Source organism: Leuresthes tenuis, unplaced genomic scaffold (assembly GCF_036924035.1).
Source record: "Leuresthes tenuis unplaced genomic scaffold, fLeuTen1.0.hap1 SCAF_16, whole genome shotgun sequence".
Lineage (NCBI taxonomy): Eukaryota > Metazoa > Chordata > Actinopteri > Atheriniformes > Atherinopsidae > Leuresthes > Leuresthes tenuis.
The window spans coordinates 23,689,739-23,714,096 of record NW_027325370.1 but is presented as its reverse complement, the minus strand read 5'-3'; the positions used below and the strand labels follow the sequence as shown (position 1 = coordinate 23,714,096).

The 24,358-nt window shown below is 45.0% G+C and overlaps 1 protein-coding gene across 1 annotated transcript; it reads left to right on the top strand.

Moving 5' to 3' along the window:
- The first annotated feature begins 14,196 nt into the window (after positions 1-14,196).
- Positions 14,197-24,005, top strand: opn7d (opsin 7, group member d). The gene is made up of 6 exons (XM_072367763.1): positions 14,197-14,496; positions 21,352-21,442; positions 21,530-21,692; positions 21,874-22,001; positions 22,124-22,458; positions 22,752-24,005. The coding sequence occupies exons 2-6, from the start codon at positions 21,352-21,354 to the stop codon at positions 23,226-23,228; spliced, it is 1,194 nt and encodes a 397-aa protein (XP_072223864.1). The 5' UTR covers positions 14,197-14,496; the 3' UTR covers positions 23,229-24,005.
- Positions 24,006-24,358: the final 353 nt, after the last annotated feature.

The following is a 24,358-nucleotide window of genomic DNA, read 5'->3' as shown; positions in this document are numbered from 1 at the left end:
GTGTTGACAGCTGCAGCCGGAAATAGTGAGCTGAGCTGCAAATGGGATGTGAGATCACAGAAGTTGTAATATAAAGGAGCTGCGTGCTTCTTGCAGCAGCTTGGGTGTTACAGGCACCGTCTTTTTAAAATGTAATTTCACAGGCTGAGCCAGTTAATTAATTCAGAATGTTGAACGGGGACTTTCACTGGAGCTACTTTGTAGATGTGCTTTATAAGAAATTAATAGATACCCTGCAGCCAATTAAAATGAAGAATTCAGCCAGACCGTGTTATAACTAAGTCGCACTGATGCATTATGAGTTATAAAACCACAACAGAAACCTAACTTGAAAAATGTCACCAGGTCATACGAATGTTAATATCAGGAAAATGTCCCAAAAAGCCTTCCACAAACAGGCTTTTTAGCCAAAGAACATTTATTCAGTGGAGGAAATTTTAAAAGTTCACCGTCACAATAGTGAATGAGTCTAGCTGTTACAACACAGAACAGAGACGCTCGAATCACAACACACGGATGAAGAGGGCATCCGTCTTCTATTTCTCGTAATAATACTATTGCCAACTTTAAACAGCGTAGTTGTTGCTGCTGCTTCTCTCTGCCTCATCTCGATGCCAGGTGAGAGGGTCTTCCACTGCCTACTGAAGATGGTGGGCTTGTCAGGCTGCTCTTCTTGCTGCTTTACTCCAACAGAAGTCAGTCCACAAGACCTGTGTCAACCAGTGTGTGTGTTCTGGTCGCAACAGTAAAAGTTTTCAGAAGCAATGTTCATTTCTGCTTTTATCTGTTAGGTTATTTAACACATAAAACCTGTTTTTAGCCTAAAATAAGCACCTACTGAGACTGCTGTAACAAAGGAAATGTGATCTCTTCAACAGGTAGAAAAGATAGAAAACATCATGTAATTCTTATTTAAACAAACAAGTGAAGCACCCTGCAAATGATGCAAATGATATTGTTAACAATGAAAAAGTATAAAATGTCCGTTCTGAATGACTCTTACAGCCTCCCGTTGACATATGGACAACTCATGTTGATGACTCCCAAGTGATTAGATCTAACCTTCACACACAGAGACACAATTAATCTCCCTGCAGCCTTTTCCCTTTAATCATAAAAGTAGAATAACATCTGATGCAGCCACACTGATAGACAACATACTCACAAATACAACAGAGAGCAAAACCATAAACCATCAATTGTGTCTATGAGTATGGCCACATAAAAAAAATAATAAAAAAGACAGATATAATGAAGCAAAACTGGAATGAAGTTTATGTTAACGATGATCCTAACGCAGCCAACAAAGCTTTCTTGTCATTGTTAATAATGCTTTATGGATAAAAATTGTCCACTGAGAAAACTCACAGGGAAGCAAGAAGATTGGGATAACAGAGGGAAGTGAAAGCATGTGGGGGAAAAAGTGTGATATAAGAAAAGAAAAGGAAACTAAATATAAGGCATAAAAGAATAAATTAACAAATATCATTAGACTAAATAAAAGGGAGTATCACCACAAACGATTCTGAGGAGCATAGAGATAACACCTAAAATACACGGAGAGTGCTTAACAGTCTAATAAAAAAGTGTAAAAGCAAACCATCCCAATTATCATGTAAGAAAACAATGACACAACTCTTCATCAAATTGCTAATGAATTTATCCATTACTTTGGAAAGGCTGAATGGGATTTAGCTAAAAGGATTGAGGAGCCAAGAGAAACAGAAGGTATAGGTGGAGATATTATCCATATGAACTTCTACTCCACTTTCATCAGAGGAGTTGAGTTAAACTCCCCCCTGAGCTGTCACCTTATCGTGGTGGGGGAGTTTGCGTGCCCCAATGAGTCTGGGAGCTATGTTGCCCGGGGCTTTAAGCCCCTGGTAGGGTCACCCAAGGCAAACAGATCCTAGATGAGGGACCAGACAAAGAACAGCTCAAAAGACTCCTTATGATGAACAAAAAAATTTGGACCTCGTGATCCCTTGCCAGGATATGGGACACCGGGGCCTCCCCCCGGAGCCAGGCCCGGGGGTGGGGCCCGGCAGCGGGCGCCTGGTGGCCGGGTCTGTGCCCATGGGGCTCGGTCGGGCATAGCTCGAAATGATGACGTGGGTCCCCCTTCCGACGGGCTCACCACCCGTGGGAGGGGCCAAGGGGGTCGGGTGCGATGTGAGCTGGGTAGCAGCCGAAGGCAGAGGCCTTGGCGGTCTGATCCTCGGCTACTGAAGCTAGCTCTTGGGACGTGGAATGTCACCTCTCTGTTGGGGAAGGAGCCGGAGCTGGTGCGCGAGGCTGAGCGGTTCCGGCTAGATATAGTCGGACTCACCTCGACGCACGGCTTGGGCTCTGGAACCAGTCCTCTTGAGAGGGGTTGGACTCTCTTCCACTCTGGAGATGCCCGTGGTGAGAGGCGCAGAGCAGGTGTGGGCATACTTATTGCCCCCCGGCTGTGTGCCAGTACATTGGGGTTTACCCCAGTGAACGAGAGGGTAGCCTCCCTCCGCCTTCGGGTGGGGGGACGAGTCCTGACTGTTGTTTGTGCCTATGCGCCAAACAGCAGTTCAGAGTACCCACCCTTTTTGGAGTCTCTGGGGGAGGCACTGGAGAATGCTCCTACCGGAGACTCCCTCGTTCTGCTGGGGGACTTCAATGCTCACGTGGGCAATGACAGTGAGACCTGGAGGGGTGTGATTGGGAGGAACGGCCCCCCCCGATCTGAACCAGAGTGGTGTTATGTTGTTGGACTTCTGTGCTGGTCATGGACTGTCCATAACGAACACCATGTTCAGACATAAGGGTGTCCATATGTGCACTTGGCACCAGGACACCCTTGGCCGCAGTTCGATGATCGACTTTGTGGTTGTATCATCGGACTTGCGGCCGTATGTCCTGGACACTCGGGTGAAGAGAGGGGCGGAGCTGTCAACTGATCACCACCTGGTGGTGAGTTGGCTCCGCTGGTGGGGGAGGATGCCGATCAGACCTGGCAGGCCCAAACGTATTGTGAGGGTCTGCTGGGAGCGTTTGTCAGAATCCCCCGTCAGAAGGAGCTTTAACTCCCACCTCCGGCAGAGCTTCAACCATATCCCGGGGGAGGTGGGGGACATTGAGTCCGAATGGGCCATGTTCCGTGACTCCATTGCCGAGGCAGCTGATCGGAGTTGTGGCCGTAAGGTGGTCGGTGCCTGTCGTGGCGGCAACCCTCGAACCTGCTGGTGGACACCAGTGGTGAGGGAAGCCGTCAAGCTGAAGAAGGAGTCCTATCGGGCCTTTTTGGCCAGTGTGACCCTGGAAGCAGCTGATAGGTACCGACAGGCCAGACGGGCTGCGGCTTCGGCGGTTGCTGAGGCAAAAACTCGGGCCTGGGAGGAGTTCGGTGAGACCATGGAGAACGATTTCCGGACGGCCTCGAAGAGATTCTGGTCCACCATCCGGCGTCTCAGGGGGGGGAAGCGGCTCACAGTCAACACTGTTTACAGTGGGGACGGGGCTTTGCTGACCTCAACTAGGGATGTTGTGAGTCGGTGGGGGGAGTACTTCGAGGAACTCCTCAATCCTACCAACACGTGCTCGGAAGAGGCAGAGTCGGAGAGCTCGGAGACGGGGCCTCCCATTTCTGGGGCTGAGGTTGCCGAGGTGGTCAAAAAGCTCCTCGGTGGCAAGGCCCCGGGGGTGGATGAGGTCCGTCCTGAGTTTCTCAAGGCTCTGGATGTTGTAGGACTGTCTTGGCTGACACGCCTCTGCAGCATCACGTGGACATCGGGGACAGTGCCTCTGGACTGGCAGATTGGGGTGGTGGTCCCCCTCTTTAAAAAGGGGGACCGGAGGGTGTGTTCCAACTATAGGGGTATCACACTCCTCAGCCTCCCTGGTAAGGTCTATTCGGGGGTATTGGAGAGGAGGATCCGTCGGATAATCGAGCCTCGGATTCAGGAGATGCAGTGTGGCTTTCGTCCTGGCCGTGGAACAGTGGACCAGCTCTATACCCTCGGCAGGATCCTGGAGGGTGTATGGGAGTTCGCCCAACCAGTCTACATGTGTTTTGTGGACTTGGAGAAAGCGTTCGACCGTGTCCCTCGTGGAGTCCTGTGGGGGGTGCTCCGGGAATATGGAGTGCCGGACCCCTTGATAGGGGCCGTTCGGTCTCTGTATGACCGGTGCCAGAGTTTGGTCCGCATTGCCGGCAGTAAGTCGGATACGTTTCCGGTGAGAGTTGGACTCCGTCAGGGCTGCCCTTTGTCACCGATTCTGTTCCTAACTTTTATGGACAGAATTTCTAGGCGCAGCCAGGGCGTTGAGGGTGTCCGATTTGGCGACCTCAGAATCGGGTCTCTGCTTTTTGCAGATGATGTGGTTCTGTTAGCGTCGTCAGGCCGTGACCTTCAGCTCTCACTGGAGCGATTCGCAGCCGAGTGTGAAGCGGCTGGGATGAGAATCAGCACCTCCAAATCCGAGACTATGGTTCTCAGCCGGAAAAGGGTGGAATGCTCTCTCCGGGTCGGGAATGAGATCCTTCCCCAAGTGGAGGAGTTCAAGTATCTCGGGGTCTTGTTCACGAGTGAGGGACGAATGGAGCGGGAGATTGACGGGCGGATCGGTGCGGCGTCTGCAGTGTTGCGGGCTCTGCACCGACCCGTCGTTGTGAAGAGGGAGCTGAGCCAGAAGGCGAAGCTCTCTACTTACTGGTCAATCTACGTTCCCATCCTCACCTATGGTCACGAGTTGTGGGTAGTGACCGAAAGAACAAGATCGCGAATACAAGCGGCCGAAATGGGTTTCCTCCGCAGGGTGTCTGGGCTCTCCCTTAGAGATAGGGTGAGAAGCTCAGTCATCCGGGAGGGGCTCGGAGTAGAACCGCTGCTCCTCCGCATTGAGAGGAGTCAGATGAGGTGGCTCGGGCATCTGGTTAGGATGCCCCCTGGGCGCCTCCCTGGGGAGGTGTTCCGGGCACGTCCCACTGGGAGGAGACCCCGGGGAAGACCCAGGACACGCTGGAGAGACAATGTCTCTCGGCTGGCCTGGGAATGCCTCGGGGTCCCCCGGAAGAGCTGGAGGAAGTGGCCGGGGACAGAGACGTCTGGGTTTCTCTGCTCAAGCTGCTGCCCCCGCGACCCGACCCCCGGATGAGCGGCAGATGATGGATGGATGGATGGAGTTGAGTTAAAGGAGCTGAAATTGATTGTTACAAAATGTAAGGACAAAAGGTCCATTGACAGGACTGGAATTGATGTGCTGCTAGTAAAGGATATAAAAGAATAAAGTAAAATCATTAACGTGTGTCTGCAATCAGTACTTTTAACAGGTATAATTCTCCCCAAAAAATTAAACAACATAAGTCATTCCAGTATGAAAAAGTGGAGATAAACATCTGTCCTCCTATTACAGATAAATTTATTTTCTTTCCCAGTTCACCAAGATTTGAGAAAAGGTGTTTTTCCAAAGACTACAGTACTGCAGTAGACTATAGTTTGTTGACTGGCAGCTAGTTTAGGTTTAGAGCTAACAGGTCTATTTTAATAGCTGTAATGCAACTAGCAGAAGACATAGAAAATGTAACAGATAAGAAGGAATATACTGTGAGACTGTTTATTGACTTTTAAAAAATATTTGACATGCTGGAGAGATTTGGTAAATGAGGGACAGCACATTCTTAGATAAATGGCTATCTTGATCATAGATATTAGAATAACTAAACAATGTTGATTCTGATTTACTGAAGGCTACCTGTGGAGCACCACAAGGGTTTAATGCCAGGCCCACGTGCCTAAGATGTTAAAGTTCACTTTGTTTGCTGATGACACTAATCTATATTGGTCTAATAAAAGTTTGGAACAAGTTCTGAGAACAGCGGAAAGGGAATTGACTAATTTAAAGAAATAGTTTGACAACAATAAATCATAACTAAATTATGGCAAAATGAAATTCACAATACCTGGTATCAGGCAATTAAAAAGAAAGGAATGTCAAAATTAGAATTTAGAAATTAGAATTAGAATGATGTTGACATATTGAGAGTGTATGAAACCAAAATTCTGGGGTGTGATAATTGATTACTGATGATGGAATGATGTTGGAAGGCTCACAAAAAAAAAAAAAAAATGAAATTTTCTGATTTAGTTGAGCTAAGCCCTGCACTATACAAAGCACAAAATAATCTCCTTCCAAACTGTATTAAGAGGTTGTTTGAAATCAAAATCTTGTTGTTCACTGTGTAAATTTGTAAAAATGTTCAAAAATCAGGAAAAAATTGGGTATGATTGCCATTGTTCGTGACACAATTGTTCTGTCCTTGTTCAATGTTTATTCTAAAGACTCCTTTGGTTTTTGTTTTGGTGGGATCTAGTTAGAAAAGCGTCGCTGTTTAGAATCTGTTGTATGTCAAATTAAAAATGTGCAGGTGTAATAAAATTTGCTTCAGCCAACAACATTCCGGTCAACAATTTGTGTTCTTCCTGTTGGATTCAATCCCTGATTGTCAGCTTTTAAAACATTATTTTAGAAAAAAAATGGATACAGAGGATTTCAAAGTGGACTCAATGTTTGTAAGGTGTCCAGGTCCTGCAGCTGCAAAACAAGCCCGAATCAGCAGCACTGTGCCACTGTGCTTGACAGTTGGTATGAGGAGTTTGTGCTTATACGCTGCGTTTGGTTTTATTCAAACGAGCTTCTGTGCATCATGACCAAACATCTCCACTTTGTGTCATCTGTCCAAAAGACATTGTTTTAAAAGTCTTGTGACTTTTTTCAGATGCCGCTTTACAAACCTAAGCCATGGTGCCATGCTTTTCTCAGAGAGAAGAAGCTTTCTCCTGCAACCCTTCCAAACAGGTCATACTTGTTTTTTTCTAATTGTGCTGTCATGAACTTTAACATTTAACATGCTAACTGAATTTTAACTTTAACAGGCCTGTAGAGTCTTAGATGTTTGCAGTTTCTCTAAGCATTGCACGGTCTGACCTCGGGGCAAACTTGCTGGGACTTCGGTCAACTGGTAGCTGGTAGCTAGGTCAATGCTGGTGGTCAATGCTGTTTTTCTTTATATTGTGCTTTTATTATGGGATATATTTTGCAGTGCGTATTTTAAAGCATTAACATTTTGTGTGTACATCATATTGTATGATGCATTTTGCATGCTTTGTGATTCGAAGGCTGGACTCCATCCATCCATTTTCTATACCGACAGTCCGTTAATCGGGTAGCGGGTGGGCTGGAGCCTATCCCAGCAGTCATCGGGCGAAAGGCGGGGTACACCCTGGACAGGTCGCCAGTCCATCACAGGGCCACATAGAGACAAACGAGACAAACAACCATGCACGCTCACACTCACTCCTACAGACAATTTGGAGTCACCAATTAACATTGGATGGTGGGAGGAAGCCAGAGTACCTGGAGAGAACCGACACATACACGGGGAGACATGCATACATGGGGAGAACATGGAAACTCCATCAAACAGGCAGGGCTCGAACCTGGAACCCTCTTGCTGTGAGGTGACGGTGCTAACCACCACACCACCGTGCAGCCTAGGGCTGGACTCTTACAGGCTAATTAGGACAGTATTGGTTTAAGCACTCCCTCACCTCTTTTCACTGGCCTGTGGATACGAGCGCTGATAATTGAGCATGGACGCCAGGTGCACTCACTGATTGACTCAGTAATAAAAGTTGTAGCCTAGAACGGAGCGACAAGGACAGCAGAACAAAGGGAGGACGGGAGGAACCACAAGGACACACCAGCTGGTGCCGGATGGGTAAAACAGGAGCCTGACGTCGGCTGTACGATTCCAAGCAGGGGTTTTATACCAGGACGGCGGCGAGGCGGAGAGGACAAGAACCTATTGTAACGCCTGTTTGAAGCAGACAAAGGAAAATATTTCCTTCTTGTCTGTTGTTTGAGTATTCACCGTATTTTTACTATTCTCAAATTGTTCACTGAAACTGAGAATTCCTTTCTGTCCTTCGAGGTGCAGGGGCAGGCCGTGGATATACAGGAACTCAAACTTATTAGATCAGCCTATTGTTTTTTTTTTTTTAATTTTTTAATTATTACATTTTATTAGTTTAGTCTATTGCTTTTTACCATTTTTAATTGTTGCATTTTATTGGTTTTAGCCTACTTTTTGGTTGTTGTTTTTTTACTTTTAAAGTCTTTTACTTTAGAGGTCTAAAAATAAATACCACTTTGGATCCCAAGTCTTGTGTCTGCCCGTTCCTTATCAGCGGAATTTTATGCTGGTGTTTGACACCCCCTGCAGCTGTGGGCCAAGCAGTGGGGGTAGCCTGCAGGAATGACGAGCCCACCTCACAGCAGAAGTCTGCCTTCATCGGTGAGTGCCCTGATGTAATAGAAATGATAAACGGATGTTCTCTTCCGTTTGTGCTTGATACAGGGTCTCAAGTTACACTGATCAGCCAGAACCTGTTTAGGAGGTACCTGGAGGGGACAGAGGTAACAAGTATGAGTAGTGCACCCTGGCTAATGGCCTTAAGACCGATATGTTGAATATGCCCTTGTTGACTGTAAAGTGGGGAGCGTATCCATGTCAGGAAAAGGGGTCATAATTTTTTGAGGACGAGTGTTTGGGTTCAGACAAGGGCATACTTGGCATGAATATTATTCAGCCACTATGGACTGCTCTCACCCAAGGGAGCCACCCAGGGCTCTCTGCATTCCAAACCACCATGCCCTTGCCTGAAGGAAAGACTTGAGCTCAGGCTTTTGCGGAGTGTCAGCGAGTAGCCGCTAGAGGCACCCCCTGCCCTATGAGGGTGTTGCAAAACTACCTCGGCAGCAACCAGTAGTAATTCCTGCAGACTCAGAGATGGTCATCTGGCTGTAGGTGACCGATGGGACAGGTAACAAGACCACCAGTGTGCTGGTGGAACCTCTCCCTGGCCATGAGGCAGAGTGGTGTATGGGGCTAACTGTGACCATGCTTTCTAGCGGGCAAGTGCCATGTCGAATTTGCAGCCCCAACCCTTATCCAGTAGAGGTCCCCCAATGTCAACCGCTAGCCCAGATGACAGAAGAAGCTGACACCAAGATAAAAGGGGAACAAGAACTGGTGTTGGAGAGTGTGGCCACTGATGTCATCGAGGTTGCAGTGAGAAGAGTGGAGGCCAGTAATCTTGTTGACATTGCAGAGCCACACCCTGCTTTATCTTTACAGGGAGAGGGACTAACTTTCTCACAACAGGAGAAGATGACTGCTCTACTACAGAGGTGGTTGAAGGTGTTTGCCAGTCATGAGGAAGACTTTGGCTGTACAGGTGTTGTCAAACACCAGATACTGACAGGTACAACGCCTCCAAGCCGGGAAAGGTATTGGCCTGTTCCCCCAAGCCTCTATACACAGTTGCGCTGTCTCCTGAAGAATATGCTTGAGTCTGGGGTGGTACAAGAAAGCACAAGTCCATGGGCAGCTGGTGAAGAAAAAGGATGGCAGTTGGAGATTCTGTGTGGATTATCACCAGTTGAACGCTCTCACCCATAAGGATGCATACCCTTTACCCTGTATTGAAGAGTCCTTAACTGGATTAAAAGCGGCCAAGTGGTATTCCACCTTGGACATGGCTAGTGGCTACTGGCAGGTAGAAATGGACCCTGCAGACAGTGAGAGGACTGCATGTATGACACCTTTTGGCTGATGCAATGCCCCTGCGACCTTCCAATGGTTCATGCAACGCTGTCTGGGTGAAATGCTTAATGACTTTCTTTTGATCTATCTGGATGATGTTGTAGTCTTTTCCCCTGACTTTGACAGCCACCTACAACATTTGGAGGAGGTGCTCCAGCGTCTGCACCAGTACGAATTAAAGCTCCAACCAAAGAAGTATCACCTATTTTGACAAAAGGTGAAGTACTTGGGGCATGTCCTCTGCGCCAAGGGTGTGGCAACAGATCCAGATAAGACGGTAGCGGTAAGAGACTGGCCCATCCCCCAGACTGTCAAGGAAGTTAAATCCTTCCTTGGGTTTGCTGGCTACTACCGCTGGTTTATTCAGGCTTTCTCCAAAAAAGCTATGCCCCTGAACACCCTGACACGTGGCAGCAGCACCCATGGTAACAAGTCTCGCCCCCTGAATTGGACCCCAGAGTGCCAGCAAGCTTTTGATCAATTGAAGTAAGCTCTGCTTAATGCCCCCATCCTCGCCTATGCTGACTTTTCAAAACCTTTCAGGCTGTATGTTGATGCTAGCTTACATGGACTGGATGCTGTGCTCGCACAGGTACAAACAGGCATAGGAAGAGTCATTGCCTATGCAAGCTGTAGTTTGAATCCCATCGAGCGAAATTACCAGAACTACAGCTCCTTCAAGTTGGAACTGTTGGGCCTGAAGTGGGCAGTGACTGAAAAATTCAAAGACTATTTGTATGGCTCGGAGTTTATTGTTTTTACTGACAACAATCCATTGGTGCATCTAGAGGGTGCCCAACTGAGTGCTGTGGAGCAGCGATGGGTTGCTCAACTCGTTCATTTTCAGTACACCATCAAGTATCACCCTGGGGTGCAGAATAAAAATGCTGATGCCTTGTCCAGGTTGCCAGAGCAAGAACAACCAGTCCTTGCCCAGTTAGACAGAGATGTTGTGGGAAGCACACCCTGGGAGGAGCACGAGGACCAGGACCACGACCCAGACCTGACCCAGGTGAAGCAATGGAAAAAAACAGTATTGATCTACCAGTTGACATAATTCCCCCCTTCTTTAATGCTGGTCGTCCCAACCTGCTACTCTGGGCGATATTTATCTGGGGGCATACCCCGATTGACACGCTGAGAGTGTCTAAGCTCAGGCTCATTAAGTACTCTTACACTCACTGGGAGGTCAGGTGGTTCAGCACAAGTTGGGTCTTGTAAGTCTGCAGGGGGCTGTGGGGAAACTGGACCCAGGAGCAACCCAGGAGCAACCCAGGAAGCCACCAGGTTGGAGGTGGAAGCTGCACTGGTCATTCTTTTGAACTCTCTGATGGTTGGGTCTCTCAAAGAGTCATTGCCTATGCAAGCTGTAGTTTGAATCCCACCGAGCGAAATGACCAGAACTACAGCTCCTTCAAGTTTGAACTGTTGGGCCTGAAGTGGGCAGTGACTAAAAAAAAAAAATCAAAGGCTATTTTTATTGCTCGGAGCTTACTGTTTTACTGACAACAATCCACTGGTGCATCTAGAGGGTGCCCGACTGGGTGCTGTGGAGCAGCGATGGGTCGCTCAGCTTTCCAACTTTCAGTACAACATCAAGTATCGCCCTGGGGTGCAGAATAAAAATGCTGATGCCTTGTCCAGGTTGCCGGAGCAAGAACAACCAGCCCTTGCCCAGTCAAACAGAGATGTTGTAGGAAGCCTAATTGACAACTAACTGAGCACCAGGACCAGGACCCAGACCTGACCCAGGTGAAGCAATGGAAAAAAACAGCATTGATCTACCAGTTGACACTTCCACTACTGCAAAGATTTTGAATGCTTTCTCCTCATAATAAATAATGAATAAATCTTTCTCACTGTAGAATGATGGACTCCAAATTGTTTGGAAAAGTCCTTATAACCTTTTCCAGATTTGCGAGCAGCAACAACTGCTTCTCTAAGATCATTGCTGATGTCTTTCCTAATTGAAATAGTAGCACATTCTTTTCACTGTGATTAGCTGTAAGATGTTCCACGAAATGTACACAATATCAGTATTTTAATGCTCTGTCATGACTTTTTTGAATGGACTTTTTTTTTACTATTTTCAAGAAAAGAAAAAACATTTTTTAGTTATATATACAGTAGGGCTTAAGTCACATGTGAATAATGACTGCATTCTTTTTAATCTACATTCTTATTATCTAAAACAGCTTTCATTTGTAAATATGATTTGAGAAACAGCTTGGCAACATGGAATTTGTCCTAGTCAGCCTGGTGAAGGCCATAAAACTTTTTTTCCAGATCATATAAGTAAGGAATGAAGTATATGGGAATAACAGAGATTTGGTTTTATTCCATTGTCCAAGACTAATCAGATTATCACATTTGCAGTATCAAAAAAAAAAAAATTAGGTCAAAAACCAATTGAAAAATCTGGGGATTATCCCACAGAGTCCGTACGATTTATTCTCTGTGCACCACAAATGTCGGCACATAACCTTTAAAAAAAAAAAATCTTCCATCGGTTATTCGTAACTAATTGAATATCTTTCAGTCTTGTTGATATTTCAGTTTGGACCAAAGTCGCAGACTGCTAAACACTACCAAGCATGAAATCATGCTCGTATGCATGTAAAATTGACAGAATTGACATCCACATTGTGTTAATGCCCAGAGGCAAAGTGCCAGCACGCTTGTTCGACATGATCACCAGTAATTTCCTTGTGTTCTGATCATTTCCTGCCTGCCGTCATCTCCAATAAGTCACTGTTGGGACTTCATACTATGGCTGACCACAGTTCACGACGCTAAATTTATCGAAATGTGCCCGAGCTAGTGATCTGAACAGGACCAGGACCCTGCGTACTAATATGATGGCACTGCTCTTTGCAGCTTTGACAGTCCTGCAGCTTCGGCATGGCTCAGCAAGTGAGCCCACATTCCCTTAAGCAGCTTTCAGTGACTGTTAGTCTGGGAGCTGTGCCACACCAAGCAAACTGCATGGATGGGTATGATAAAGTCTGATGACACAGCGCTGCAGGTCTAGTTCCAATAGTCCCTCTCAGATCTGGATTTACTGTGTAACTAGGGATGACAGTTTATTTTTTCAAGTGGATGTCACATTTATTTTGGACCGTTGAATTAAGTGCAGTCACTTTGGAGATTTAATTTTTGTCTCAAATTACACATCAAATGATCAAATGATCATTTCATACCTGCTGAACTGCTGGTGAAGTTTAATTTGATAAACGGACTGCACACTACAATATATTGTGCTTTTATAGCTTTGCCATCCACACTTAGCTGTTCTCACTCACATTCATACAGCACTATTTATCCTATACACCGGGCACATTCTCCGTCATGCACACACCCACTCACAGATGTACACAGTGGGGGCACTAGGGTTCAGATTCTTGCCCAAGGACACAAAGGACTGACCACCTGCCTCCCAATTAGTAGATAACCCACTCTACCCCATCTCGATGCTTTTGCATTCACGTTAGAATTAATATTTAAGAGTCACTTTTGTCTCTGCCTCAAACGAGTCTTACGATCACTGATTTGAGGGATTTGCAGACACAAATATGGACACGCTAACTATCTACTCACGCTGTAGGTAGGGCTGTCATAATCATGTCACACTTTAGTTGGCAACTGTCACTGCAGTAATTAGAATGAACCCTTTAACTATCTCTTTCTGTTCATCTGATGCCATCATTTAAGGTATAAGCCTGATGGTAGTTTACTATACGTCTTAGATTTTAAAAAGAAGAGACATCTGATGGCACTGAACATTGAGAGTTTCCTTTTGGCTTTACATTTTTGCACACAAAAATTAGACAGAGCAATTATGACATGAATAACTTAACCATGGTCGGGGAAGCTTTGGCAAACGTTTTAAGAGTAGTGGAATTCGCGCTTCTGATCGTCCTCTTAATGTCGTATATTTGGCTATTTGAAACTAATAATAACACTTTGTTGTTTGGCTTTGCGACTCATTCCAAGTTGTAAATGTAAATGGATGCACTCTGATATGCGGTTCGTCAGATGTTAGAAGTTAAGTGCCTCGGTGGCGCCAGTTCCCCGCTAAAATGTAATTAAACCACAGAAGTAATGAGAGGATGCGATTAAAGGAACATCAGTGTGATGTGATCAAACTGTGGAAAGCAAAAAGGAAATAGTGACAGAAATAATATTCTGTTAGTTTAATCCAACTATCTTTACTCAGCGGACAGGAAATTATTCTAAGGATTATGCAAGAAGACTGCGGTCGTTTCAAGAAATCACTTTCACACGATTATCAAAAAACTGGCAGACCTAAGCAGCTGTGTTTGTGGTAGAAACTGATTTGGGGAAAGTATAGACACCTTATTCTAACATAATGCTTTTTTCACACAAATCAAAGTATGAAGGATGAGCATGGTTGGAAAGTAGTGGGAGTAAGAGTGGAGAGAGGAGATCGGGTGGGGAGTGGTACTTTGTGTCATCAGTGACACTCAGATCTTTCCCGTATTATGCTGATCCCTCTCCCTCCCCCTCTTCCTCCCTCTCTAGCCTGCCATCACAACTCGGTGCGTGTCCACAAGGATGATGAGTGCGAGTGCGAGTGCCGTGCGGCGGAGCGAGCACTCGTCCACCTGGCCAGTCGCGTGAACATGTGTGTCAGCACAGGGGCGGAGGATACCTTAAACGGACCCTTCAGTGTGAGCCTGAAACGGGTCCAGTGCTCCCCCCTTTCTCTCTCTCCCTCCGTCTGTCCCTCTTCTCTGTCTCCCTTTCAGTGGCTGGCCAAGCTCCTGCCCTCCATGTCCGCCTCTCCACCTGGCCTCCATGAGTTTAAATAAGGACGAGCCATCCCTCCCTGGAAGGTAAGCCGCACAGCTGCGGGGTGTCTGTTTCCAGAGCAATACAATGAGATTAGACGATAACCAAAAAAGGGGAATAATGGGTAATGTCAAATTTATTTGATCTCCCCAAATTTTGCTCATGTTCTTTATTATTGTTGCATGCAATTGATGGTGATATACAGAGGCTGAAAATCAAGTTATTATTTCTCTCATTTTCTGTGCAAATGTCTCACAGTTTCTCCATCATTTCTCCTTCTACTACAATAACATTAGCTCATGGTAACAGTGTGTACTGGAGGGCATTTAGACAAGGTTCATGTATATATAAATATATATATACATAAATATTAAAGTGAAAACGGATTGTTCTGCCTTTAATACTGATGATTAGATGAAGCCACGGCAGACTTGTGGGATCTCTGGCAGGATTAGTGATGGGATCCTCCGATTATCCCTCTCTGTAACAAACAACTGCTTTCCAAGTGGAAGTCGTCATAATGTTGACCATTTCCAAGACAGCCTGTGGACTTGCTCTCGGACAGCTTGCTGCACATTATTTTCGAGAATGTTTCACGCATGAGCTGCCAGTGGCTGTTTCCCACACAAACATATGTGAGGTTATTTTGTTTGCTGGACACGCACTCTGTGGCTTCCCCACAGAAAATCAACATAAGAGGACAAAGACGGTAAATAACCAATGAAAACAGGTGGCACAAGACACTAAACAACACAGCATGTTTGTTTTCTCATGCCTGTGACTGTGGTTGCGTAATACCGTGTGTTTGTGTCACAAAGAGAGGCAAATTTGTTTTTTCCTCCCATACATGTGGACCGAACTGTGCCACAATCTGCAATTACACGTATTCGTTTTAATCTTTGTCTCTGCTTAAAGTTGATCATGTACAGTTTTAAGCCGCTTAATACTGGCAACAAATTGACTGTTAAGTTAAAAATGACAATTTTCAACAAACCAAATGAAGAATCCTGAGCGAGGACGTTTAACTGTCAACCACTGTTGTGCTTGACCAAACGCAACATTCAAACCGTGATCTAAACCGTGTGGAGAACTGATTCAGAGTCAGATTATTGTACTCGGAAGGCTCGTCATCCTCGGCATGTTAGGGGTGCGTCATGTAATCGCTTTCCTGTCATTATATAAGACGCGCCGCAGCATGCTTGTCGACATTAGAAGGAGTTATCGCCAAACGCTCTGTCATCCTGAAAAACTTTGTGTAAATATTGTACTGCAACGGCGTTCACTTGTCACTGTCAGTCACTCTCAACTAAGGAGGCAGCCAGGGTGAATTCAGTCGACTTAAATCTCTCAAATGTCTCGCCAGGCCCTCAGGGGATGTGCCTCACAGTGTGTCCTGTATGTTCCTGTGGTGGTTTGCCTTTAGATATTGCACAATGCAGTGAACCACAGGCCCAGTGATTTACTAATGATACAAACAGATGGTAGACGGAAAGGTGACTGGGCCACATTGATTGTTTTGATCAGACAAGATGCTAAAATACAGTTGTTTAGTTGTACAAGCTATTTTTCAAATAAAAAATGTGACTGCTAGTTTCAGGATTTTAGAAAATAATTTTTTAGATGAAACTTTAAATAGAAATAAAGTAAATATTTGGTATGTTAATCAAAAACTAAAAGAAGAACAAGTCACAGCCTTTATATGGACTTCTGTATGTAACAATGAAATGAAAAAAAAAACTCTACATTGAGAATTGATACTGTTGATCATGTCATTCTGATGAATAGACTCCACAAGATTGGGTTATCTGACCAGGCTGTAAACTGGTTCTCAAACTATTTATCAGGTGGAACACAGTGTGTCCAAGCTGCTGGGTCCTCTTCTTCATTCCTTCCTGTTTTAAAGGGAGTGCCTCAAGGCACCACACTAGGGCCATTCCAGCCATCCATCCATTTTCTACAGCCGCTTAATCTGTCAGTCGGGTCGTGGGGGGGCTGGAGCCTATCCCAGTGGTCATCGGGCGAGAGGCAGCGTACACCCTGGACAGGTGGTCAGTCCATCACAGGGCCACACAGAGACAAACAACCACACACATGCTCACCCTCACTCCTATTTTAAAGTCACCAATTAACCTAAGATGCATGTTTTTGGACAGTGGGAGGAAGCCGGAGTACCTGAAGAGAACCCACGCATTCACGGGGAGAACATGCAAACTCCACATAGAAAGGCCCCAGCTGGGAGTTGAACCTAGAACCCACAGCGACGGTACTAACCACCACACCACCGTGCAGACTAGGGCCATTGTGAGAACTGGCCTCATGCTGTGTCCCATATTTATGCCGATGATATAGTTATTTATTGTTCATCTCCTTCAGTCTCTCAATCACTTAAACTTCTGCAGTCTGCATTTGACACTGTTCAGTCCCATCTGACAAGGCTTAAGCTGGTTTTAAATGCAGAGAAATCAAAGGCTATGCTATTTTCAAATGGCAAGCAGCTCCCACCTCTCCTTCCCAGCTTGTCAACTCTTCAAGTGGTTGAAATTGAAACTGTCAGATGCTACAAATATTTAGGCATTCTGGTTGATGAGAATCTATCTTTGAAACCTCATATTGACAAACTGGTTTCTAGGCTTAAACTTAAATTGGGTTTCTTCTTTAGAAACAAAAAGTGTTTCTCACACAAAGTCAGGAAGCATTTGATCACTTAAACCTTTCTCCCCCTGATGGGTTCAGAGATCTGCTATTCATGAACACTTCAGCCCAGCTTTTGACAAAATTGGATACTGTGTATCACTGTGCTCTGCGTTTTATGACTGATTGGAGCTCTCATGTACATCACTGTACTTTGTATGCTACAGCAAATTGCCCATTTATGCTCACTTCTGTTTAGGAACTTCAGCCATTATGGTCTGCGCTCTCAGGACATAATTTTAATGCAGGTCCCAAAAGGCAGAATTGGATAAAAAAGGCCTTTAAATTTTCTGTCCCTGCTAGCTGGAATAATATGTGAAATTATTTAAAACTGTCATTTCTCATAACTTTGGGGGAATTGAAGTCGATTTAATTTTTTATGCGTTCGGTTATTTGTTCTTGTATTTTTGGTCTTGCTGTGTGTTGTTTATTTTATGCTGCTGTCTTGGCCAGGCCACTCTTGGAAAAAAGGTTTTAATCTCAATGAGTTTTTTTCCTGGTTAAATATAAGGATACTTACAAAAAGCGAGGTAAAAAAAAGCTAAATGCTGCAAACAAACACAGCACAAAGAATACAAGTAGATGCTATGGAAAGTGATTGAATATCAGTATATTCTATACCCACTAAAAGTAGAAGTAGGACAAACCTTCTTTCTAGCACAGCTTTTAAGTAGAAATTATAAATGTAAAACATCCAAAAAAAACAAAAAAAAACATCTGATGCAGCTGTGAAATGCACAGATGTAAATGCTTATCTGACACGACAGGTCAATCAAGCCAAGTGTACAAGATGCAACATGACACCGTCCGTCCCGAAACCCAAATATTGTATACGTCAGAGGCACAAACACTAATGCAATGAGCTGTGTTTTCTCCGCGATACTGTTGCCAACATTACTTCATGGCCACAAAGGAGAGAGAAAAACTGGAAAAAATCAAATGGAACATAGGAGGTTTGAATTTACAAATCATATTTGAGAAGACAGATATAAACATGAGTCCGAGATTGAGATTGGCTTCCAGTATCTGAAAATCGCGCAACACCATGACATTGCTACTCATGCATATGGCCTCTTGTTGTTGAGCTCGCACTTGCTGACATGCCTGGCAGCCGTTAAATGGCTGCTCATCTGCGCTGACTAGAGACATTAAATGGTTATGAGTGACAGTCCTATTTTCAGTGCCATCACAGATGTCACGATTTTGATGAAACGCATCAAGGGAGGGGGACTTGTAGCAAACTTGTACAGTAGATTACTTGTCATGCTGAAAACAGCGGTAAACTGCAGATAGACGATGAAATATTTTCCTCTATAAATTACATGTTTCTGCAGGTCGGGAAGAGTAAGATGCAAATGTGAATCGAAAGTAAAATTATGGCACATAAGTTAGGTAAGCAGGCGTTGTTTGGGTTATGTCCCCAGTCACCATGAGGAGGTCATAGTTCCTGGCCCTCTTTCAAAAGAGTCCAATTAATCGGAGCTGGACAGCAGAGCTCTACAGACAGACTTGGGTACATCAAAACAGCACCGTCAGCTGGTTAAGACTTTCTTCGGTCTTTCTAATGCCTCCCACTCACTTTCATACTCCAATTATTGAGGTTTGTGTTGGTTTTGTTCCTCTGGTCCGATAATCGTGTTCACACACAGAGTGGGTTCAACAAAGAGTAATGTTAATAACAGGAGGGGATATCCAACATACTGTCAGTCTGTGTTCTTGCTGGTTAAAGACACCTCAACACGATCATCTGGGGAAATAAATACAATAACAGGGGTTATAAAAACCAATACAAATGGTGCTCACTCATGTGAGGTTGAGGCACTAAAGCTATAAGACCTGCAGAGTCCCCTTGAGAGAAGTAATAGCATGTTTTAGTAGTATTTCCATAAGTATCTTTGGCAGCAATGACACCCTTGTGTCTTCTTGGCCACGATGCTACAAGCTTGGAGCACCCATCCTTTGGCTCTTTTAATTGGTCTTGGCACAAACATTCCGGCTCAATCAGGTGGGATAAAAAAAAGTTAGAGCAGAGCCATTTTCAGGTCTCTCACAAAAACACTCGAATGTTTCAGGTCCAAACTGTGCAGAGGGCCTAGAGTGACTCAGCCCAGTGCCACACCAGTGTCTTTTCTGTTGTGCTTCAGGTCATTGCCTTGTTGAAATGTAAGTATTCGTCTTGGTCTGGGATCCTGAACTCTCTGGAGATGGTTGTCACTCATCCACAGAGAGATACTGCCATAATGCTCAGTTCCAGGCTTCCTTGACAACTGTGCTTCTCCTGGTCAGAAATACATATACCAGTCTGCTGGCAAACTCCCAGGGGGCTGTCATGTTCCTTTTAATGCGGAATTGCTTTTGTCTGGCCACATTACAATAAAGGGAGAGTGCTGATGGTTGTCCTTCTGGGCACCTTTACAAAGGAACTCTGGATCTCATCCAAAGGAACCAAAGGCTTGTCTGAGCATGTCTCTTCTTCTCTGATTACTTAGTTTGTCTGGGAAGCCAGATCAAGAAAGTCTGTTAGGGTTGCTTCCTAACTTTTTCCATTTTTATAATGATGGAGGATGCAGTGCTTGTTCTGTCCGATGCTCTATCTGATTGGAAAACTGGGGACCTTGGAGGTCAGGTCAACACCATTTTTTTTATATGGCTGGGTGCATAGTCCCGTGAGGGGAGGCAGCTGCCATCAGCAAGTGCCATTGCCAAGTTGTAGTCCCTCCAACATCTGTAGAGCTACATTTCACCTTCACTCTTTATGAAATGGACACAATTCGACTTTGTCTTATTGTTCCTCTGTAGTTTAAGTAGACCGTCAAGGAAAAGAACATTTTTCTGCGATGAAGGGCAGAACACTTAACTAGTCTGAGGTTAAATTCACTGCAGTATATATGAGGTGAAAAACTCAGTGCAGCATTGTTTTCAGCCCCCCCCCCCAACCAAATATCTGAAGTGTTTATTTTCTTCATGCCCATCTCTGAATCGGAGGGAGGGGGCAGGGTAAAGGCAACACTGACAGATTACAATACCGACTGCCAGCCCATAGACTTGCAGGATGAAAATATACCGAATTAAAAAATAACTAGTTCACTCAAAATACAAAAATATCTTTCTCACTTTGTATTCTATGGGCCAGTTATACAGAAGTTAACCTTCCCAATTCTCCAGGTGTCACTTTCACACTGCTTGCACCTGCACAACAGTGGAATTCTGTAGTTCAAGAACTGGTCATTCAGCTGTGTTTCCTCCTCTCAGACGGAGTGGACAGGTTGTCGCTGTCTGGCTGCTGACTTACATAGTAATGAAGTCTCATTCATTATCCTGTGCGATTGCCAAAGTCCTTGAAAGCCAATAATGTCTATAATTTTTGATAGACCTCAAAGAATATTAATCCCCACTGACCACGGCACTGTGCCTTTTCCTTTCGTTTTAGTTTTCATTTTCCTATCAAGCGAAATGACACACTGAATAGCAATCATCATCTAATTTGAAAACAGTCCAGCAAAAGGATATTGGTTGCCTAAAATTGGAGTCTGACTCATAACAGTGCCTCAGATGTGCTTCAACTGTTGCTGAGAAGACACTACAAAGAGTCCTCTAATAATCTAACAGGTAAATTTACTAGCTCTCTGAAATGCTTGAGTTCAAACAATGTCATTCTTGTATTTCTTATTCAATCTTGTGTATGTGTTAAGATTGCATTTCTTGCATCATGTTTACACAGAAACTGCAGTTCCACCTTTCTTTGTCCAGGGGACGTTTGAATGAAGTTGTAGTTTTAACTGCTTTGTTCTCAGTATGCCACGAACCCCTTATAAACGCTGACAGGCACAGTCTTTGTCGTTTCATTCCATCTGCCAACCCTGTGGAGTATATTTGGATTTAATACAAAAGGGTCCTCATCTTTTGAAGAGGATTACACTGTTTTTATTTTTCAAAGAAAAGCTTATCACTCGTTTGTACATCTGATCCCGTAGGGCTTGAAATATTGCACAGCAAAGGTAGCAGGAGCAAACTCTGCTCACACCAGAGACAATCTGAAGCATTGTGAATGCATGAGAAACAAATCAAATCTGATTTGGAATTTTCTAGATATATTGCAGCTTCCTGTGCCTACGGCATCGTAAGTCAGGTCCTTAGTTTCATTGAATTGTCCAGTCAGTTCCAGCATTGTTCACAATTATCAATGTGTGCTTCTGTAAACCTTTTAGATGGGAAATGCTTCAGACGCATCCTCTTTGTTTGCCTCCCGCATCTCCAAGGAGAAAGACATCCTCATGGGTTCACTCTACAGCGTATTCTGTGAGTTCACAGAACGCAACGATCTCCAGTGTGCTAATCTTTTGCCGACTCGGTGCACCTTTGGCTCAAATCTTCATTTCTCCACAGGTATACTGTCCCTCCTCGGCAACTGCATCCTGCTACTAGTTGCCTATCACAAGCGATCAACCTTGAAACCAGCAGAGTTCTTCATCATCAATCTCTCCATCAGCGACCTTGGGATGACGCTCGCTTTGTTTCCATTGGCAATCCCCTCGTCTTTTTCACACAGGTATACGTCATGCCACAATAGTCTCTCCTTAGCATCAAATCAATTTCTCAGTGAACTGCTTTAATGGGGAATCACTGACGATAAGAGGCAATCATTTTGATACTTTGATAAAATCAGTTCACTTTACTGGCAAAGATACAGACTTACATCCTTCCATTCACCTCCTGGTCTGTGGGTGCAGGTGGCTGTTTGGAGAAATCACCTGCCAGCTCTACGCCATGTGTGGAGTGCTGTTTGGTCTCTGCAGCTTGACAAACCTCACAGCCCTCTCCTTTGTGTGCTGCCTCAAAGTCTGCCTCCCTAACTATGGTGAGGAGGTGATATGAGCATAATGTTGTTAACTCTTCAGACTTTATCACAAAGGTGAGCAACATGAAGTAAAATAATCAGCCTGTTAACCGCAAAGCACCTTTTAATGTCTCCCCTCTCAGGTAACAAGTTCTCCTCCTCACATGCTCGCCTCCTGGTGGCGGGAGTGTGGTGCTACGCATCTGTGTTTGCCATCGGGCCCTTAGCACAGTGGGGGCATTACAGCGCTGAACCTTACGGCACAGCCTGCTGCATTGACTGGCATGCACCCAACCACGAGCTTTCAGCTTTGTCTTACATTCTCTGCCTTTTCGTCTTTTGCTATGCACTGCCCTGCACCATCATCTTCCTCTCCTACGCTTTCATTCTGCTGACTGTGCGCGGCTCGCGTCAGGCCGTCCAGCAGCATGTGTCACCGCAGACCAAGACCACCAATGCGCACGCTCTCATTGTGAAGGTCAGAGGATTTGACAGTGCCACCTCAGCAACACTGACTTCAGGTTTTTGCAATAGAGAAGGATATGAAACAATAAATTACTCAAAGGATATACTTGTTAATCTTTGCACTGTTTTATACAGAATCATCCATGTCAGTGAAACAATGTTTTTTCAAATATTTGCATCCACTCCATTAATTTTGATAACTTTCCACAAAGTGAATCTTCTGCATGTCTTCGCTGTATGTACACCCACGTAAGAGTGCACCCTTGTGTGTGTGTGTGTGTGTGTGTGAATGCGTCTTCTCCACAGCTGTCGGTTGCAGTGTGTATCGGCTTCCTGAGCGCCTGGACCCCTTATGCTGCCGTGGCCATGTGGGCTGCTTTTGGAGATGCCACACAGGTCCACCCGGATGCATTTGCCCTAGCCGCTGTGTTTGCCAAATCCTCCACTATCTACAACCCCATGGTCTATCTGCTGTGTAAGCCCAACTTTCGTGAGTGCTTATACAGAGACACGTCCATGCTGCGACAGATGATCCACAGGGGAAGCCCGCAGCCCCAAGAACGTTTCGGATCCACCTCACAGCGCAACAAGGACACGAGTGCCTCCGCAAGATTCTCAAATGGACAGCAGGAGAGCTACGGGGCATGTCTGAGCTGCACTGAGAACACAGCGCTGTGTCATGTGACTGCGCCCCAAAAGACTGCGTGCATTCTGACTGGATCTGCCTACACGGAGGTGACAGTCAGCCAGCTCACAACCAAACCACAACCAGATTTCCTCTAATGGTACGGCTTCCTTCTTTCGTGAAGTAAATGAGAGAGGACACATGCTCAAGGAGACAGAGAGACTTTGCTAAACTCAACGTTTTACGAAATCTCAACAGCACGACAATCCCACAGGCCCGCAAAGACGCTTGAAGGAGTCTTCGCTGAAAGACTTAAATGACTTTCATTGTGAATATACCTGAAATTCCAAACATCTGAACTGAGGTGACTTGATTTGCCGCAAGCATTTCCACTTCTTTCGACGTCTGCTTCAACAAATATTTAACTGGTTTGGGTCAGGGTTAAAGGAGAACTCCGGTATTTTTAAACCTAGATCTTATTTCTGGCATGAAATACGTGTAGCTGTTGTGTAAAGCGGCACTCAACCCAAATTGATCATGATGCCCCTGTAGGCTTGAACGTCTGTATGAATGCTTCGTCCTCAGCGCCACTGAGATCAATAGTAACGAAGACATAAAATCAAACTGACAGCTGCTGTTTTCTGGTAAGGATGGAGCAACAAACTTACAAACAGTGGCCACTTCAAACCTACAGGGGCTGAGTACTTGATGCTAGAAAGACAGATGTGATGAGGTCAGTGCTCTACTGTGATATGTCGCCTGCATTCTCTTTGTTTGAAGAGGATTCCTTAACTCTCGCGTTGGTTGTTGGGGGGTCTTTTCGTCTCCAGACCTACTGTGTTCAAACAATGTCAGCTTGATTAGATCTTAGGTAAATGACTTCTAAAGTAGATCCAATCTGAAAAAAAAAAAAAGAATAACACTGAATAACAGGAGTGACGCTTGTAATTTCGGACAAGGAACCGAGGGATGCACTACGGCTCGTTTTTTTTCTTGGTAAAAATGTAAAAAAAAAAAAAAGAAAAACAGGATTTCTAAAGTCGTCGGTACAATCAGAAGAGGTCACAGAGTCTGATTTCCTTCAATAATGCTGTAAATGTTTTTAACCGATGCTTTTGATTAGAGTAAACTCGCCCGCACATCTCACATGGGTAACAGATTACGCCCCGACTGCTTTTATTGATGCCTTGCACTTGAATATCCATCAGCTAAAAGAAAAGATTCGTCTGATTCATATCAGGTGTGGCCATGGTCCTGCATGTCGGTACCGAAACTCATTTCTCTAAAA

Bases quoted from the DNA above. Each gene is read 5' to 3' on its own strand.
- opn7d (XM_072367763.1), top strand. From the start codon at position 21,352: ATGGGAAATGCTTCAGACGCATCCTCTTTGTTTGCCTCCCGCATCTCC. The intron at 21,443-21,529 runs GTGAGTTCACAG...ATTTCTCCACAG, and splicing joins TTCACTCTACAGCGTATTCT to GTATACTGTCCCTCCTCGGC. The intron at 22,002-22,123 runs GTGAGGAGGTGA...CTCCCCTCTCAG, and splicing joins AGTCTGCCTCCCTAACTATG to GTAACAAGTTCTCCTCCTCA.